Consider the following 21,103-nt stretch of genomic DNA (forward strand, 5'->3'; position numbering starts at 1 on the left):
TGACAAGCGAGGCAAGTGTAAGCAGAAGGTAAGGAGCACAGAGAGTCTGCCAGAAGCAGAGGAAGAGGAGGAGGCAGGCAGGCTCCTCAGGGATGCCAGGGCTGCAGGGGGAAAAATCACAACCCCCCTTTCTAGGTTACAACATGTAAAAAACCTATCGGCATAAAGACTGAGCTTTGTGGCTCTTAGCATTGCCTATGATTACAGAGAAGTAAGTTCAAAGATCTCACAGGTCCTCTTATATTATGTGTTCTTATACTGGCAATTTTCTCAGAGTTTCTGCGCTCTCTGTTTACATAAGCACTTCAGGCAGGTATTTTTGTGATCAAGGGTTACAATGCAGTAAATAAATAATACAGACTTCATCGGGAAGAAGTTCAAAGACACAAAGGGTCATTAGGTCATTAGCACCTGCCAGTCCCTGAAAACCAAGCGATACCTTGGAATTATATAACTTTGGAATCAGAATATTCTGTTTTCTTGGCCACACCACTTCCTGACTAGCACTGCCCACCTTGGGAACTCTGATGTCACCACGCTGACCTCTGGCACACACATTGCTCCAGTTTCCTATCCCATCCAGCTCTCTATTTCTAGACTCTGGGTTTATGCAAGCAGCAGTTGACAGGTGTTTTAAGATTCAGTGCTAATTGTTTTCTAGTATTAGAGGCAGATAAATAATGAGGATGTGAGATTGTGAGCAGGTTTACTGTGCAATTTAAAGTTGATCTCAGGCCATATTCACTTTCATGAATATTTCCATTTTGGAGAGAGAAATGCTTACCTGTTTTGGTAAATAACCCCTTTTAATGCCCTCTTGGCAGAGCTCACTGTCTAGCTGGCAAGCAGCCACAGATTGACACTGAATTCCACAACGCAGAAAATGCCAGCTTTTCATCATCAGCAGGAAAGCTGCAGAGTATAAGCTTTCCACTTAAATTACCATCCCCTCCTAAATGCCAGCTCAACAGATTGCAAGAAAGAAGCACATACTTTACACTCTGCAAGAAAATTGTCCAGTGTAAGTTTTCAAGTATGCTTGGGAGCCAACCAATCACAATGTTTTGTCAAATTCTGCTTCAGACTGAAATTCAAGCCAGAAGAATATTTACTAGAAGATGTTAAATTTAGTCACTTAAAAATGTTTTTACACTTGGGGCCAAATTCAGCCTTGGCCACCAGAGTCAATGAGAGCAGACATGCATCTTCTCTGTGCCTTTGCTGCAGGGTCCCGCTGGGCAGAGATACTGTGGACTGCACTTCTCTGCTTCCTCTGTGCAAAGAAAAGCATGACCCCATCTGTGACTAATTATCACTTGTTACAGACCACAGGAGACTGCTGTGCCACGGGGAGCTAAGAGACACTGCCCAAACCTGTAGGCAGATCAGAGGGACTATGATGTTAGACTGACTTCTGTGTCCCATGGAGATATCACACCTGGATGCTTTAAAAGGGATAGGATGAAGGAAGAGCTAAATCCTTAGGTTTTGACTCAAAGAGTTTTGTGCTTGAAAGAATATTTCCCTACTCTTCGTGGCTGCAGATGAACCTCCCCTATATGAAGGTAGTTATGTTGGAAATAAAACATAGGATTTAGCATATTGGACTCAAGGAAAGCCCATGCCCAAGGATTTTTTAAATCCAAGTAGTGCCTCTTCACAAATAAGGTGGAGGAAAGAAAGCAGAACACATATCCTTACATGTCTAGAACAGCATTACTCACCACCACCAGAGACCAAAAGTCATAGCAGAGCCCTTTGCAGCACCAAAGCTAGGGTGGGAAAAACAGGGTGGAATTTCCGTACTCCACAATGAAGGTTTTGGGGAAAAATCTCAATATTCAACCCAATTTTCACAGTCTTCTTGGAATAAAATATAAATCCTAATATTCAATGGTTTTCTTAATTGAGTCATATGTATATCTATATACACTTCAAAAAATAGTTTTTAAATCTATGTAGTCAATTTGTGAAAAACTGTAGAATCTTTTAAAGAGTGTCACAATAAGAGAAAGAATTTAATTTTCAGCATGCATATCATAATCTCAGAAAGGCTTAAAAGAAATGATTCTTTTGGAATGATCCGAATCCATCTTTTCCTTTGTTTTGACAGATGCTCTTTTAATGGACCAGTTATCAAATCAAGTTGAGAAAATTCGGGGATATTTTAAGGCAACTGATGGTCATCTTGCTTTTTCACCTTCCAGAAGATTTGCCATGTTTACATTTTGGATTTCAAGGGAATCCAGCTGCCTAATCTCTTCTCACCTCTTAGGAAGATTTCCTTCCAAGGAGATAACCTACAGTGCTTCTAATTAGGTCTGCAAATGGTCAAATGGATTTTTCTCAAAGTGACATGGAAACCTTCTGCTTGTAAATAGAAGCACAGAGAGGAAAACCAAAGATAGCAAAACATTTTAAAAGTAATTTTACATGTAAATTTACATGTACTTTCTAATTAAAAATTAATCTTTATAAAGTTTATCCTTAATTCTATAATTTCTTTTTCAGTTTGTTTATTATTTAAGAAGGCATTCACAAACCAAACTGAGTCACTTCAGATACCATAGGGTGTCTTGCCTTCTTTCCAGTTGCTGTCGGAAAGGATGTGGATCTCCTTGAAATTCTGTTACTTATACCAGTCCTCCATGCTCAAATTATTTAAAGAAGATTAATTTGATAGAGTATTATTTTCCCAGTGTCTTCGCTCCCTTTTTTCTAAGAGAAGAGTGAGAAATTATCTTACCAAACAAATCACTAAGCTATCAGCCATGTATAAATTAAAATATATCTATTTTGGATGTCAATCTGTTTTCCTTCTTGATTCTCTGAGAGAAACTAAGGGAATCAGGCATTTTGCATTTGTAAATTTAATGTTACCTTTTAGGTAACATATCAGACCAGCACTCCCTGAAAACCGAAAGCTGTGAGTTGTGGCTAGTTTTAGAATTTTTTTAAAAGTGTTATTCTGTTGGTAATAGGACACATGAAGCAGTGAATTTCTGTATTTAAAAGTCCTGGCCAAAAGCAACAAAAGAAAAGAAAAAGTTTTTTAAAAGTTCTGCAAAATGTTTATGAATTCTAATCCTCAGCACATGAATAAATACATCTGACAAACTGCAGGGTACTTCACAAAGGCCTTTCCCAACCTTTCTAATTTGAGTTCAAATACATGTGTAGAGTTTAGAACCAAAGTTAATCTTGCCAATGTTTTTAAACTAGGGGTGCAGCATATACCATTATTTGTAAAAGTGAAAGGCAGATAATAAGTTATAATTGTCCTATTAATCACCTGTAAAGGATTGCATTCAGAGAAGAATCCATCCTCAAATTATAGTAATTGGTTGTTTAAAGAAAAAAAAAAAATTCTGTCCTTGGCAGAACACGCTTGGAGTTCACTGTGCAAGTTCATGAATAGTATGCTGAAATCAAGCAGTGTATATATATATATATGCTGTGGGCCATGTGGTGTATATTGCCATAAATCTATTTGTAACTGCTAACTAGGTATCAGACTTTCTCATTAGTGTCTGCTCCTTGGCAACACCTTTACTTATCCTTTTAAGCCAATGCTGGTTTCTTGTCGTACTCTTGGTAGCAACATCCTCTCTGGAGTACTTTTCTCCACAGACATAGCTTTTTTTTTTTTTTTTTTTTTTTTTTTTTTTTTTTTTTTTAATTCTGCTGCAGCAAATCACTTGATACATGTCCCAGAAGACAATGTTGTTAGCAAAAGAACATGAGAAAACTGCTCATTGCCTGAGATGTTTCAAGTTATTAAGGACCACGTTCTTTTACAAGTGAATTAAAAATAACTGCTTGGGTTTTTTTGTATTCATTCTCATTCAGTGATAGCAGAAATAGTAGTTGGGTTTGATATAGTGGTAAAACAAAATAAGGCAGTTTCCACAAATGGGTAGCACCACCAAATGGTCATAACTGGATAGAGGGACCCAGGCACCTACACAGAGGAGAATACATCACACCATCAGCATAGAACCATTCACATTAGTCCCACAAGGGTGCAAACTTCAGGAAATGGGTTTAGAAATGCTATGAAAAGCCATTGGTGTTGTAAGTTATCATCACAGGGAAGATGACAGGAGAAATATCAGTTAGAGTGCCCTGGCAGCCGATTAGGAAGGCAATGCTACATTCACTAAGACTGTCAAATGACTCAAGCTGGGTTATGTAATCCATATTTCAGTACCTAAATAAAAGAACTAACACTGAGCTGAGCAGCTTTTTAACTGGCGTATACCACCACACTGGAAAACTTTCCCTATGGAGTATGTCAAAGGTGACAGTAGATAAAACCCATTGAAACCTTTCTTTTTTTTCCTGGTGTCTGTTTTACATTTCTGAGAGTATTTTTGAAAAAGCTAACACTTTATTCATTATTTGTGTAAGGTAAAAAAGAATAAGCATTGTTGATGTGTCATAAAGATGAAAAGCAAAGGTTTAAAAGAACACTTAAAAAATTCTTCTACCCAACATCCATCAGAAGACACATTACTTCACCTTATTCACATAGGTAGGAAGCCTTGAAGTGGAAGGGAACTGGCAGACTAGCCTGCAATTTGGCAATAACACATTTGATTGGAAAGATTATATAGCTATTAAGACTTCCCCTGAGGGGGAAACAAAGTAGCACACTCCACTTTATAACAAGATCTTGCAAAATTCACAATTTATGGTAAAGGCTTTTGTCCCTTCATAAATTATCTTGGCTGCACCTTCAGAAATTTTTTTTCCTTCTCACCGTATTTATAGGATAAAAGATATTTTTCAATGGATAGCAAGAAAATTTTCACTAATAGGAATCCTTATCTTGCATTTGTATACATAAATGGCACATACTCATATTTACTTAGGCTTACAATCTCTTCTCAAAAGTTGTTAACATATACAGTGTTTGATAACTCTTGGAAACTCCATTTCAACTGCATAAAAATCAACCTGAATCTTCATTTATAATTTTTTAAAAATCTTGTGCACATTTTTATTAATGTTTCAGAAGTGAAGTATCAAAATACTGCAAAATATGTGCCTTTGCAATGTCCAGTTTCTGAGATAACCAGCTACCTTTAAAAAGGCATTTTTTCTCCATGATAGATGGCTAAAAGGTCCATTCCTAGTAGATGATATGGCAACCAATGACTACCAGTGATGTCAAGTCTGGTATTCAGCACATCACTAAAAGCAATTTGGAGGTTTTAAATATTATTCAGAACTGAGAATAATTCAGGCATACACTAAAGAATTTGTATAATCATCTAGTTTAGAGGTATTTATGCAAACCAGGTCTGTTCATTTCCAAGACATATTCAAATTCCATGGTTTTTATACCAAACGAAGAAACATTGTTACTAAAAGAATGCCTAAGACAGCAGCTTCAGAAAACTTTGCTCATTGTCTCCACCTGCTATGGTTTATGTTTTACCTCATTTCCTAGGAGAGCATTTATACAGGCTTCAGAGGCATCGCAGATGGCAGTAAGGTCATGTCCTCCCTCCAGTGCCAGCACCACACGGCCATCCGCCAGCTTCAGCAATTGCTTGGTCAGGTGGCCAAAACCTGGTATTCAAATACAGGAGTGCAAATAATTAAAGCAGAAGAGGCATTGCAGGCATGGTTCACATCTGCTGCATGAAAATCTGGAAAGCTCTGGAAAACTCTACAGGCAGCATAGGATATATTTACTCCAGTATCCTGTTTCTGACCATGCCCCACACCAGATGATTTGGTGTTAGTATATGGAATTTTTTATGAGGCACATGTGAGATAATGTCCCTCATGCTGATCCTTCATTGCTGGATAACAGTTGAAACATGAGGATGTATCTCTTCTAACCTTTGTTAACCACTATCACCCTGGATTCGCTTTCTATTTGCATATCAGTGTGACATATAGACATGTTATTTAGAGATATCTGACACAAGCCTGGTCATTTAAGGCATTGATACGACAAATAATATTTGTAGTTAAATGACAGCTGTAATTAAAAATAATTGTGTTTTCCAAATGGGATGATGAAGGGATTTTTATTTAAAAATTACTTCTTCCTTTATATTTGAGGTTTGAGAATAATATAGAATCATGGACTGAGAGATAGTGGAAACATATGTTACCTCTTAGGTCCATCTTGAAGTGTTTATAGAAGCAGCACTAACAACTTAAATTCAAGGTTTTGGTATAAGTCGAAACTGTCTAGAACTTCATAGCTATCTCCACCAGTATTGCTCACTTCTGACCAACAGTATTCTAAGAAACTCTGCACCACAGCCAAAAATGATAGTACTTCATTTTCTGTGGTGATCTATAACTACACAGACATTACCACAAACTGTTCATCTGTGATTCAAGTAAAGTTAATTTATTACATTTTTAATGACAAGAAAAATAGCATGAAATATGTCAATTTGGAATGAAGATTTTTGCAAGAATTTTTGTGGTAGTTTCCTCAGACAGCTATTGTTTTTGTTTCATCTCTTTCAAGTAAGAAATGATAAATAAGGATTTGAAACTAATGACGTTAAATAAACATCACATCTTGTTCTTAACTTTTCCACTTGATCTGCACTAGTTGCTCCATTAATGGTCATCACTACTCATTCCATTGCATTTCAGTTCCTTAAATGAAGCAATAGAAGGTACCTGCTAGACCCTGGAATTCTATAAAGATACAAAAATCAACGTCTTTTTGGTACGTTCCAGTGAAGACGACCACCAAAAATTAAAACTGTGAAAATTACAAGCATATGTTCCAGAGAAATTTTCCAAACTCACATTTAGTTTTCATTTTTAGGTGTAAAATGGACACCTTTGTTAAACACATGTCCAACTGTTTTAAGAATAGAAACTTTATTTATATCAAATCTGGATTACCTGTACAGACGAAAAAACCCAAAATAACAAAACTCCTCTACTCACCACTTATATTTAAATTATCATAGAAACACTTAAGGTGAAATACCATTTCCTTGACCCACTGCCCAATTTCTGTACCCTAAAAATACCACAATTTTGATTCTAGCAAAGTAACTACACTGTGGTTCAAATTACGTAAAGGACTGAAAAACAAATAAAACCTTAAACTCTCATTTAAACCCAACCTTCCTTCGTGAAAAAATAAAAATTAAAAAAAAATAAACAAACCAACAATCCCCTCTTCCTCTCCTCTTGACAAAAGACCAAATTTAGACGGGATAATAAAAGTGAAGGAAGGAGTGGAATGAGGGCAACCTTTGATCTTTAGCCAATTTCTGCTGTCTTTTACCTACAGAAATTATTTCTGTCTGCATGTTACACATGAGATCTTTGGGTCCATAAGAAGACAGTGCCAACAGTGTAAAGTGAGTCAAAGATAAAACATTTACAGGAAATGAAGAACGAACAGGCACAGGCTCCTCACATTTATAATTCACCCTTTGAGTGTGTGAGGAATCCAACAGCACTTTTAAGATGACATTATCCTTTGTGTTATACTGCTTAGGGAAAGTTCTACCATGTTTCCCCTGCACATTGGAGAATTTTGTATGATTGCAAATATTGCTATCTCCATAATCTTCTGAGGTTTGTAGGGCAATAAATTTAAAGACTCTTGTTATGCCTTTTCTTCATTTAGACAACCATACATAATATAACCCATCATCATTGTTACAATATTAGTTTGTCTGCTTGGTTTCCTGATGACTTTCCTAGTATCAATACTATAATAATCACCCTTGACTGAATCAGGATACAAGGAGCCACAGAGAAAGCATCTTTCCAAACAGGGATCACACAACAGGATAAACTGTTTCCAACCCAAATTGACATGATGGAGCTTTTCTTCAGTATAACTACCCTGAGAAAGTAAAGGTGACTTGCTAGAAAATGAAGAAATAACTTTAGTCAACAGTATCAACATTGCCAGTGACTGAATGAGTTATGGAAATTCTTAACAAAGAAACTTGGATCCCGTGTCGCTTCAGCAACCTAGGAAAGATGTTAGCTTCCTCAAGGAAACCCTCTGGAGTGCAGAAGAAAATGGAAAGAAAGGAATCCCAGTAAAGTAATAGTTTTAAGATGGGCTGCAGTTCATGCCAAATAATTAATGAAAACAAGAAGAAAATAGTAACAAACACCATTAAAAAATCCGTCATCTCCCCTGATATAAGGAGTTTAAGCACTGGCCGACTTAAGGTGAGAAAGGAGTCAGACAAGGCCCAATCCTGGGCCTTCCAACTCAAATGGATATCTAGAAATCAGCAGCAGTTCTTGGCCCTTCTACTGTACCTACTGAAATCTTGTAAATGTGCTCAGTGATTTTGCATTTCAGAGAAGTGCAGCATGTTTTTAAATTAGGCTCATGCAGTGTGCCAGGAAATTATGAGATTGGTTTTGTGCCAACTATTATTTTCATAATTTCTGTAATTTAAACATTAAAAGTACTTGCTTCATCAAAAGATCCAACATTTGGGTATCCTGGGTAGAACTTGCAAAAGCATTTAATATTAATTTGCTATCATGCCATTAAATATTATGATAAACCTTTGATTTCCACAAGAAACAAAGCACTACTAAGTAATTCTTAGTATTTTTATATGTTTTCTTCACAAAAAAAGAGGTGCACAATGTGTGTCCAAGCAGAGAAGACTAGATTAAGACTTTAACCATTATAAACCATCTTATGCATTGGAGTGATAAGCTGTATGTGAGCTGTTACTTGCCAACCTTTGAAGTAAAGGCACAAAATTTTGAAACAAAAACATAACCTGTAATTTTTAATTACACCTTTTCCCCTCCTGCAGTACTATTATTGGAGGATATACAATACTCAGATTTTTGTAAGAAATTATTCTAGTGTAGGAAGGTGGAAAGAGAGAAAATAATTATTTTGTTAGACTAACGAGCAAGCATTCAGGCTGTTGTTGAAGGACACAGTGTGCTGATCACTTGAATTACCATCTGAGGAAGTAATTCATCTTTTAGTGGACTGATGGACTGATGCCCCAGTAAGCATCCTGAGGTTTTTTCCTGTTTGTAACAGAAAACCACCCCCCATACTCTTTTCAGTTCTGCTAAGCAGAAAGGAATGGAATGGGTAAGGTTTCTGACGCCTCATTTGACCAAAGTCAGTGGAGAAACTGTACTCTACGTGGAGTTACTGAAAATCAAAAAAAGGTATAAAAATCCTATAAAAAGAGAATGCATAGTTATTTTGATTTTCTTTTGCTGTTTCTGAGGTATCCTTACTCTGATAACCTGAAATGGCCAGTGGCAAACAGAAGGAAGGTAAAACACCTCTTATCCAGGTCAGTTCCCCTCTGACAGATTCATTATACAACCATGTGTTGTCTTGCGTGTGGTGGAAGTAAAGCTAACCAGTCAGAGTTCGAATGGACAACCTTCCATTTTGCAAAATAAGCATTTGAGGATGAAGACAACTTGTGAATGTTATTCTTATGCATCCTTTCCTCAGCAAACAGGGAAAGGAACCATATGGATGGGGTGAACTCCCAGCCAGCACCACAGCACTCCTTGTTTGCATGAACAATCATACATGCAACTCAATTCGCTCGCCAGCAAATGTGGAAACACCCAGTGAGTGGGGACTAAACCTGCCTCAGCAGAAGAGAGACTTCCTCCCTCTCCCTCACTGTGCATAAGGAGAGCAGATGTCTTCTGTGCAGTCATTTTTTGGGTGATTGCAAGCTGAACAAAGCTGTGATGCTGGCCCTTGCTCATTGGAGGCAGCTGGTGAAGGAAAAAGGACACGTCAACAACCGAAAGGTTGGAGAAGCTTTAGAGCTATGGAGAAAGCACCAGCTTTTTCAGCCTCAGCAGCAGGGCCCCAACAGCTCTTTTGGCTTCAGTGTCTTAAAAGCTACAACCCAACCCTAAATTACAGGCAGAGCTCTGGTGAGCTCCACTGGATACTCAGAGCAGCCTGGAGAGGAATACATGCAAAACACAAAACCTCCACAGTCCCCATCCTGGACCTCCAAGCATGAATTTAACTATTATTTACCATTTAATCATGTCATTACTCTCTAATTTACTTGACAATGTGTTTTCCTCTCATTAAAGCTGTTGCGATGATCGCTGCCAAAATTCTACCCACCAGCGTTCTGTGCTCCTTCCCTGTGGTTCCTTCGTGACTATTTGATTAATTTTCATTGATATTCTTCCAACAATAGCATCTAAAATTAACTGGGTCAGTTTTTACATAACTTCCTGAGTCACCAGGCTACGTGTCCTAAATAAATATGTCCATACAGAAGTCAAATGATAATTTACCCTTCCAGCACTAGCAAGGGCTGGGACATTTTACAAAGCTTGTGTTCTATGATAAGAGAACATATTTTATTCTCAGCTCTTAATTCAGGGCCTTTTTTTCAATCAAAACTTCATTTGTATGAAGTCAGAGACTTGACTCAGTTGGCAGGATGTGGCCTTGAGTGAGGGGGGAAAGGAGATTTTAACGCCAAATACATTCTTATGAAAAACATTTTCCAAATGGCTGAAATTACAAATGTTAGTGTTGAAGTACCTGAATTTAAATGGTACATTTGGCCTCCAGGCATTAGCTGCTGATTTCTTGCTTTTAATACAGGAGAAGGAAGCTCAGTAACACTTCAAATTAAATGTCTCAAGCAGGCATTTAATTTATATTAAATTAGACAGTAATTGTATGTTAAATAAATGCCAATAGTCTTAGGAACACATTTTTATAGAATGACAGTTTATGTAATAGATGCTTTTATTGCATGCCTGTTAGGTCTACAGTAATATGTTTTTCATAATTAGCTGCTCTTTAGCTGTTACACGGAACATAACTCATTAAATCTCTCTTAATTCAAGGATACACAGGATACCTCTTTGAAAGTCAAATACTGCAAACCTGTCTCGTTACAGGAAGGGGTTACCTTGCAATGTTCAGTAAGATGGTATTTTCAACTCACTTGAGACATGGATGCATCCAAGTGTATCATACAGTCCATAGCACTTGCTTAGTCCTTCAGGAGGGAGGAACTTTTACACCCTCAACACACAAGGCAGCACTGACCACCAGGCAAAATGTACCTCAGAGAAAACATATGGAGGAAGAACACTCCCCCAAACTTTTCTCCCAATTAATTAATGGCAAAAATAAAAGGAAGGCATTTCTTTTGTAACTTGCATTATCAAGCTTTAGGGGTTCTGCACCCTCCAGAAAAGGTCACGGTAATGTACAAAATAATTATGAAGCTTTTAGAACTGTTTAAGTGCTGTTATGTGGATTCAGAAGGAAAATATTCAACCACAGGTTTCAGCTGCCAAAGTCACAGCAGGAACCTTTGGATATTCCCAAAACAGGCTAGATGTTTTCAGCCCTGTTCTTACTAGCTCTTTGTCCTGTGCCTTCCTTTCTTCTCCGTCTCCTTACATTTCCTTAATGTCTGCCCCTTTTTATAGCTGGCCCAAGTAATAATTTCTTGACTCTCCTGCTATCCTTCCTCTCTTTTTTTATTTTGCTACCTATTTAGAAAATTCTCTACTAAGTGAAGCCAGACAGGATGCAAGATGATCTGTCCAACAGAGATCTTCCCTGTTTTTTCAAGAACAAGTAGTTCTGCATCAGAAAGCAGAAGCCAGAAGAAAGAAGATTCAGCACTTCATATAGCAAGGTGGTATTTCAGTCTTGGATTCAGATCTCTCTGAAAAGGGCTATTGCTTCATCTGTGAGGTGAGGGGATTCGCTATGGAGTTTGGAGAGCTTTTTCTTTTTTTCTTTTTTCCTTTTTTCCTGGAGACTAAAAAACCCTCTAAAGGGATTCTGTGGAGATAGACTAATCAGACTAATAATTATCTGTGAAAATCTGTCCCACATACTGTGAAATCTGCCAAGCTGATAGAGCATGTGGTATAATTGTTATCATAACTTCTTCCAAATCTGATCAAGTTGCCTGATTAAACTGATATACAATATATGCATCTGATGTTACAAGTTACAGATGATTATATCTCCAAATCTGAGTCTAGACTCAGTAAGGGGTTGGCTAAAAAACAAGACATCTGATAAAAAAATAATTCAAAGTATGAGGAATTTGTTTCTAATCCACGCTGGAATGAAAATCAGATACTACTATTGACTATCCAAATAAATCAGTAAGCTTGATTAAGTTTGGAGAAGTTTATTATAATGCTACTGCCTATAAAATCAACTTGACACATTTTTAAAATATGTGGGGCAAAGTTTCTGCTGTTATACATGAATAGCTGAAATGTGGGCACTGAGTTATAACTGAAAACAATCCAATGGGAAGATCTAGCCTTATTTCTTTTCTAACTGATGAAAAGCCAAGTCAGTTAATGCTGAATTGACCCAGGAGGCTAACACAAAGGATCTGATTTAAACCCCAGCACTCAGAAGGTAAGAACTGACCATTTTCTGAAGATGGTCTAATATATTCTGCCAAGAAAATCATCATGGACTAAAGGATCTTTCCAACTTATACAGTTTCTCAGAGCATACAAATTACGGCTCTCACTTTATTTTCAGTCATTTACTGATCCTACCACATCAACATATCAGATTAAATTAAGAGCTCGTTCCTTAGCCAGTGTTAATCAGCATATACCATTATCTAAAGACCTAGCCTCCAGATGTGGGCTAGTCATCATTCCAAGGCTAGCAACATACATACAATAAGCATATCAGGGAGAGGTTCCTGTATGTGGATAGACTTGAAGTAAACACTCTATTTCCTGACCAATTAGGCAACAAGTTTCCTGGTGAACTCAGTATTAGTACCAGAGGTCTAGTGCCCCTCAGGATTTGGATCACATTGTTTAATAAACATCATTTTATAAAATCAGAAGGGAATAAGGCACTGCGTTTCTAAGGGATTACTGTACATTTCATATATAATTATTCACTTTCCCTTTGGCCCTGTGCCTGTTAACCCCATCTGACACATGCTATAATCACCCAGAAATGCACTGCCTGTCACCACTTATTGAAAAGGTAATGTGTAAAACTCACTAGAGGAAATGATATTGAAACTAGGTTCTGGGTCTGACTCCTTACAGTCTTCTGTTTAATTGAAATTTCCAAGTAAAATACATTGAGCAACTTTCTATTACGTTGTTCCATCACAAAAACATGTAAGAATTAAGGATGTGATTTCAATCCAGACAACAGCCCATATGTACCTTTTCGTACTCTTAAAAGGAGACACATATGCCTTGAAATGGTGGAGTTGCAAAAGCAGCTGTAGCTACCATTTGAATGACATAGGTGACTCTATCCAGCTTTCTCCATGAATAGAGAAGTTATGTCAGAACCTTGTCAGTCATGTTATTACACAGCAGAGTTTGCAGGAGCCTTAACCTGCTGGAAGCAAAAGAAAAGGTGGCAGGGAGCTGCACAGGCTTCAGGTGAAGGCAGGACTGATGTCACTTTGTTCTCATGCACAACAGGTGGAAATATGTAGACAACATTTTTTATTTTCGGGCCTCTTTGTTTCCACTGAAATTCTACTACATCACCCCTGCCTCCCAATCCCCTCCCTGCCCCCCCCCCCCCCAAAATCCCCAAAGAAATACATATGAGAATAAAACATTTTCTTAGAATTCTGAATATCTCATCCCTGTCTTTCCAGTCTTACAACATACAGTTATCTGAAAGAGTCTTTCTGTGAGATTCTGCAGGCAAATGGTGACCCACCAATTGCTGCTTACGAATTAGTGGTTCAGAAACCTTATGGAGTTCTTTACTGAGTGGTTTTCTACCTTCTCTTAGAGAAAGTTAAAACAGTGACCATAAACTGACATGGGTGACAGATGCCTTCAGGTGGTTGAGCAGTCAAGGAGTACAACTTTCTGGGTTTTCTTAGAGTGAGGAGCAGAGTCACTCCTGATTCTGCAGGATCCATGCATAAACAAATTACCACTATCTCTGCTTTTACCATAGCATTACAGCACTATTAAGGGAGGCTGGAAAACCTGAAATCAATGGTAATCCTCACTGAACAATAGAAACATCAAGACAAACAATGGCATTTCTGTGCTACACTCGGACCTAAATCCAGCTAACTAGTGTCAAGGTAATTTGAGGACTCCAGATGTTGTTGCAGCTGCAACAGCCATCTTAGTCACTCTCCTTAAAAGTGGGAAGTTCACAACAGGGCAAAAACCATTCATTCCACATTGGGATACTGTTCCTTGAGCAGCAACAGTTATTTCTTCTTCAAGGGAAAACAGTACATCAGCTTTTTTAGCTGGAGATACTGAAAATCTATTACCAGAATAGCTACTGTTTCTCCCTCCAGAGTTTTAACAGCCTGAAGTAAAATAACCTGCTGCAGTGGCTCAAAGCTCTCTAGTGGCTGTAGAATCTTAGCAAACAAGGTATATCAAATTGCAACATCAGGATTGCATTTACTCTTTGCTCGGATGAAGGCTGAAGAGCCACAGTAGCTGAGAGTTTGGGCAAAAATCATCCAAACTTCATATCAAAGCCACTTAGAAACCCTAGACAAGAAAGGCATTCAACTGTCTCACTACAAATAAATAGGGGTAAACAGGGAAAAATATCAAATTCAGAATAGTTCCTCTCATTAGGACATGAAGTGGTCACTCCAGCAGAGGATAAACTTTTTAGTCATTTTCAGTTTTGGCCAAAGTGCTGATTAAATTTCATAAAATAAATGGCTATTGACCAAAATTTTAGCATCTTCTCACTATTTCTACCTAGATTTTAGTGCTAAAATTTATGTTGGGGGAATTAATTAATTAGTAATATTAATTACTCATGAGAGATAGAGATGATAGAAGCAAGGGACATAAGAGAATTGGGAAAAGGATAAAAGTGTTTGGTTAATAAAAGAGACTTATAAAACAAGAGGACAAATAAATGTACTTGTGACTAATAGACAATAAAGGCATGGAAGGATGAGCAAAAAATATGAATGTGAGTATGAAACTAAACACTGTCAAGGAAACAGATGTTTTATAACCATCAGAAAGGATCAGAAAATAAAGAGAGCAGCATAAGTTTATGATGTTATTTCTACAAGGGGGTGCAGAGCATTTCTGAATTTTCCCCCAGGGATATACTTTTGTATCCTTTATTTGCAGACAAAGGTGAGAGAATGCCCCAGTAATATTAACATGGAAATCCTTCAGCTTTTGTCTGCAGTGAACTCTGGATTCCTTAGTGATAAGTTGCTAACTAAAAAGAGGTCTAAACACAGGCAGCTGGCACAGTGCTGGGTGACAGGTTTGTATGCGTGGGCAAAAGTGTTTGTGATAACACTCAAAGCAATGAAAACATTTAAATAATAACTTGACAACAGGCTGGTCTCCCTAGGAGCAATCACATCACTTGCCATTTATACAGACATACTAACATACTGCCACAGAGACAAAATCCGAAGTAATCCAATGGATGCAATGGATTTAGTTTTCTGGAACTGTGAGAAAAACCTTTCCTATTAAAAGCAGAAAATTTTCTTCTCTTAACCATAGAAAAATAAGTTTAAAAGTTGTGAATGAACTACACATTAAAGCTCAAATGAGTATTTGGAGATCCACATTGTATCAACCAGAACAGAAATTTTAAGTGAATGCACAAGTTTCCTGAACTCATCTGGACTTGAAGAACTAATAGCAGTTGCTCCTTCTCACTTTTTAGTTACTTATATATCTTCCCACACCATGCCTTTTTCTAATGGGTCATCACAAATAAACACAAAATACCTTTCCATAAATACAAATCCTTAGTAGCAGTGGAAAAGGTAGCTCTCTCTCTTTCCCAGGTGATCTACAACTCCATCTCAAGCTGATGAGCCTTGGCATCTACCTAGCCCAACCTGGAATAGCTCAAAGACGGCATAGAAGTCTTTTTAACAAAGATAACAAACAAAGAAATATTTTTCCTTTTCCTTGTACCCAATGTGAACTCAAAGAGTAAATCTTTGTATTTATTATAACACTTGCAAGGACTGAATGCTCAGATCTCAGTAGAAAACATGTCTGAAGAAAAGTGCTTTCACACAGGTAAACAAAAAAGTAATCCCCAGACTTGAAATAATTTTTGGTAGTGATAGCGATTAATGAAAAACATTTCTTTAGCGCTAAAATCTATACAAATCAGAGCAAGATCTGGATGTTGCCTGTTCAAAAAGTGTGAAATCCAACACATGCAGCCAGTAGGCCTGATATAGGTGTGATTGAGCAGGTGTATGGTTGCAGCCAGAGAAGGTTGTAAAAAATAATTTTCTTTATCTTCCTATCTTGTTTCAGATGACCCAAAACAGGCAGGAACAGCCCTTACAACCCATTCAGGCTAGGATTTTCTGTACTTCTTGCACATTCTGTACTGTACCTGCACATACTGCACTTCTTGCACAATCTTCCTGTACTCTCACTGTGTCTAGAAATACTCAAGAGAAATTTGCTTTGACATGACTATTACCTGTTCTGTGGGACTATTTTATAATGCAAACAAGTTAATATTCATTTCAGAATTTGGCTCAAATTTCTAGCTGTGTCTTTTCATGGGCAGTTAGAATGCATAAGTGACCTGATAGCTAACGTTACACATTGGAAGATAGAAAATTAAAAACATTTTCCTTTATTGTGAAGTTAAATTTAAGAAGCAAGAAATTTAGAGTACCACAGTGCTTTTTTTTTTCTTAATCCACCACAGAACTTGTTGGGTTTCAGGGTTGCTTTTAATTTTTAGAAAGTGGACAACAGAAAAAAAACTGATATATAGAGGAGAGGTAGAGGAACACTTATTTCCTATAGTTTTAGCTTTAGGCAGAAATTAAAAAGTTAGTATTTACTGCTGGCTTATAGTTAAAACCTGAATTTGGCCCTCTCTATGCAGAGAAAAGCAAAGGTCCAGAATAGTAGATATTAATTTAATTTACATCTCTATCTTACAGCATATGCAAAAGGAGTCCATTGTGCAAGCAATCATAAATCTCTCTTGGTCTAACTTCAGAGCAATTGACCTTACAACCCAAATAATGTTCCTTTGTGCGCAGTTTTTTCTAGGTAATTTCTAGATTTATTGTTCCAAAGAAGGAGTATGTAAACAATTTCAGGCAAAATTGAAGTGAGCAACTCATTCATCCTACAAATGGATAAATGTTTGTGCCAAACTGGAAAACTTATTCTGGAAAGAGTCTCTACTGATGCTACTTTCACTGATTTCAGATTTGAATTTTTCATTTATTTGATTTTATGTGCTGATACTATCTTAGTAAGGAATTAAATGAGAAGAGCAATGACAGGTATTACCAGTTCACTGGAGAGCAGAGAGTATTATAGGGAAAGGCAGTGACCCTTTGCCAGTCCAAGAGTATTCCCTTGTCAGACACCAAATAACTGCCACTAATAAAAAATTCTGAGGACCTCTTCAAGAAAAAGACAGAAGCAGAAATACAGACAACATAAATGTAATTTCTATCTGTTCCCACTAAAACTGTGCAGTATCTTAAATTCTTGATATTTCTTTATCTATATACAAAGTTTCAGGCCACATCTTGAAAAGTTCAATATGAGAAGCACAGATATCACTTCCATACATGTGCTCTAGATGACGTCTGTATGGAAACAGTGATGAACCCTTTCCTTGATGAAACACTGTAAGCTCTTTGTTACAAAATTTAGGGGAAAAAAAAAAAAAAGTGTTATCTATATGAGCAGTGATCATTAAAAATTTCAAAGTAACTGGCTCCAAGATGAATTTGGGCAAACTCGGAATTCCGCATGTGGGAGAGGCAACTTTAGCACTTAGTATGTACCAAAAAAATCTGCAATTAACCGTGAGAGATTCTTTTGGGGCTAGCCACTCCTGGAGACCTCTGGAACTGTTGAGTCAGCCTCTGGAGGCACCACTAACAATCTCAGGGATCTGGGCTTTTAATTGAAATACCAGGGTCAGGTGGTTAAAGCTGGGGCAGCCCAGAATACCCCAATCTCCCTAGGATGTTATCCCTGTCCTTACATTACATCTAAGTATGGTCAATCTATTATACATTAGTAGAAATGATCAAAGTAATAGTAAATGAATACATCAGGAAGTGTAGCCCTGTTTCACGTTTGTAACACTGTTTGTAAACATGTGTTAGTATTTGCCAGACATTATGCTCAGCTCAGACACTCCCAGCACTCAGCAAAGTTTGACTTCCTAAACTTAATTATCTATTTCTTACCAGTGCTCATAAAATTACATCCTATAGTATTTGCTCTCTTAATGTGTAACTGAAGCAACTGAACAGAAACGAGTAGGGATTAAATAAGATAAAATGGCAACTAGTAAATAACCAGTTCTCTTGAACACACAAATGTCCAGGAACCTTTGCAAAGAAATACCACTCCTCAGACTTAAATAAAAACATAAATTAGAGTCAGTGACTATTTCTTTAAAAGAATTGGAAAAAGAACACTAGCAGGGATAGAACAAATGAGTCCTAAAAGTAAAAGAAATGTTTATGAAAAAGAACAGCATTTGCATTCCTATTCGCCAGGGCCACTTGCCCCTTTTGTAACCTGATAAAACAAGTGAGTCAATACAAATCAAGATGACTTAGTGGAAGAACAGCAAATGGCCATTGTAAAAGTAGAGGCCAGAGGAAAAGGGACGCCACAAACACCCCAGTCACACAATTTTTTTTTTGCAAGCAGATTTAATGGGTATGCTGTGGCCAGATACCTTTAGAGTCAGACTTGCCAAAACAGCAAGATCCTACACGAAGTAACTAAATTAAAGTGGAATGCTAACTCAACATGTTAAAAAGTTCAAATTTTGAAAAGAAAATGGTAAAAAATTTGCACAAACTATTTTTCATGAGAATATATTTGTTCTACAACCATTTTTACGTGGTGGACCAGAAATGCCCTGCTGTTCCCTCACAGATATACTGCCTTGTTTTTATCAATTTGCCCTGACTTCCAGAAAACAGTGAATAAACTGAAAAAATTATGCAGCCCATACCAGCTATCTGAAAAATCACTGGAAAGTTTCATTTTCCCCCTTGCATACCTGACAAAACTGCAAGACAGCCAAATACAGGTGTTCAGATACGTTCAGACAACACTCTTTTTTCTTTCTCTCTTTTTTAATATAATATTTTGTCCTTTACTCTGGTGAAAACATTATGGTTGGTAAAGTAAGGTAAATCAATAATTCTAATTTTTTAAAGCCTTTAAAGTATTTTTTTGAGAAATATGGTTGTTTAGACAGCACATTTATTTAGTTTTAATTTTTGTGCTGTCATACATCAGCACTGAAGTCCTGATTTAGAACACATGCAGTGTGCCTTTGAAGTTTTGGCTGTTTTTTAACAATGGCAAAAAAAAAGATATAAAAAAATTAAACAGCACCAGAAAAAAAAATCATAAAACAGGGCTTTTGTGCTCTTGATTTATATATTTTTTTTATGTCTGTTTAAAAAAAGCTTTATTCTCAATAATCTTTCATGGGAAGCTTTGCTCTGACATACTTTCATCTAAGCCTTTTCTTCTGTGCTGACCTTTCTTTTCTCCTTTCTATCCCCCCAAATCTCTGAATCTTTCTAATATCTTTCCCATTCAGTAGCAAAATGAGTTTATTGGAATTCTTATGAAAACCAAAAGAGTAGAAATTGTGCAAGTGATACGCTAAACTGATATTTTTGATGAAAGTAATAAATATTCCAAGTAAACAGGACCTCCAAACAAAACCACTATTTTTTTTCTGGTGCTCGTTTGACTCCCCTTCTGGGCTGTATATGTGCAGTGGTTCGTGTCGTCGTCTTTTTGGCCAAGTTACACAACACTGTTTTTTTCCAAGGAAGTGCATGAAAGCTGATAGTTGCCATTGTTCATTTTTTATCCAATGTGTTGTAATGAATATGAACCAATGCCATATTTTTTTGTTCTGTGGCCAGCTTCTTCCTGTTTTTTCTCTCCCTTTCAGCTCAAGGACCAAATTGCTGAAAAAACAACAACAAAAACACCACAAGTGGCTTTATAGTCTTTCTCCTCCTTAGGGTCTTCTTTTCATTGGAAAATTTTAGTGCATTAGTAGCGTCATCTAAATGTACCAACACCAGGTGCTGCAAAGAAGGATTTTAATTGCTGTTTACTTATAAAACAATTTCTATATGGACCAAGTCCTGAAGGTGTGCAGAGGTCTGAAGAATATTAACCCCTCTGCATAATTCTTAAATGTCAGCCCAAATATATGTATGCACATTACCAATCTACATGTGCAGAAGGGTATGTGCAGGGTATTTATGAGAGCCAAAAGAACTTGAGAAGCAGGGGCTAGCAAGACAGCTGGACTTTGAGAAAGCTTAACACCTGCATGTTGGGAGTTTGCTGGGCACCTCCTCATTCACTGTATCTCCTCCCTCACCTTCAGCATCGCATATCCATACCTGCACCCCTTCTAAACTACTGCTTACTGCTAACAGTGAAATGACAACCACAGCTGAGGTGAAAGTTCTTTTTACATTACAGATCATTCATGTGTTAGTCTAAAATAAAAAAACCAACAGCATCTCCGATCACCAACACTGACAGCTGAATTTATGTCAAAATGGTTTTTTCCCAGTGAAGTGTAGTGGCAAGCTTATTGCACAGGCACCTCTGAATTTCACAATACCACTCTTTAAAACTGTGTGAAGAACTTGTGTAAAAGTTTTTCTTAGTATTGAAATTCTGCAGTTCATTTTATTTTTAGGGAATTTAACTACCCATTTTAGCAACTTGATCTGTATTAAAAGAAGTCTCATTTAGCATTTCATTTAATTTCCTATTCAATTTATGACCCTTCTACATATTGAAACTGGATGGGAAAAACCCCCTGATTTTAATATTTGTCAAGATTCTTCTTCCCTACCTTTACGTGAGGAAAAGTTAGCTGTCTTGTTCCTGCTACTCCTCCAGTCTATTTACTACTCAGTAGGAAGAGACAAATATTCCCAGGAAGATCTGTTGCACCAATTTTCTGAAAAGATGGTCTTTATGGAATTAAACACCTCTCTTAATGCCTGTCACAGACAAATCTGGACTTAATAAGATGTTTAATGTCCAGAAAGCCAAACTTTGAGAGAGGAAGCTCATTTATGACTCC

The 21,103-nt window shown here is 37.1% G+C and overlaps 1 protein-coding gene across 8 annotated transcripts in view; it reads right to left on the reverse strand.

Annotated features, from left to right (window-relative positions):
• Positions 1-21,103, reverse strand: part of HDAC9 (histone deacetylase 9) — a 457,129-nt gene that overhangs the window by 24,270 nt on the left and 411,756 nt on the right. For all 8 annotated transcript variants that reach the window (XM_066196204.1, XM_066196228.1, XM_066196196.1 and 5 more), the window contains one exon: positions 5,444-5,577. In XM_066196204.1, coding sequence (XP_066052301.1) covers positions 5,444-5,577 — 134 coding nt within the window. The remainder of the gene's footprint in view (positions 1-5,443; positions 5,578-21,103) is intronic.

The sequence above is a fragment of the Chamaea fasciata genome, unplaced genomic scaffold (genome assembly GCF_029207755.1).
Source record: "Chamaea fasciata isolate MVZ Bird 193981 ecotype frontalis unplaced genomic scaffold, bChaFas1.0.hap1 SCAF_1, whole genome shotgun sequence".
NCBI lineage: Eukaryota > Metazoa > Chordata > Aves > Passeriformes > Sylviidae > Chamaea > Chamaea fasciata.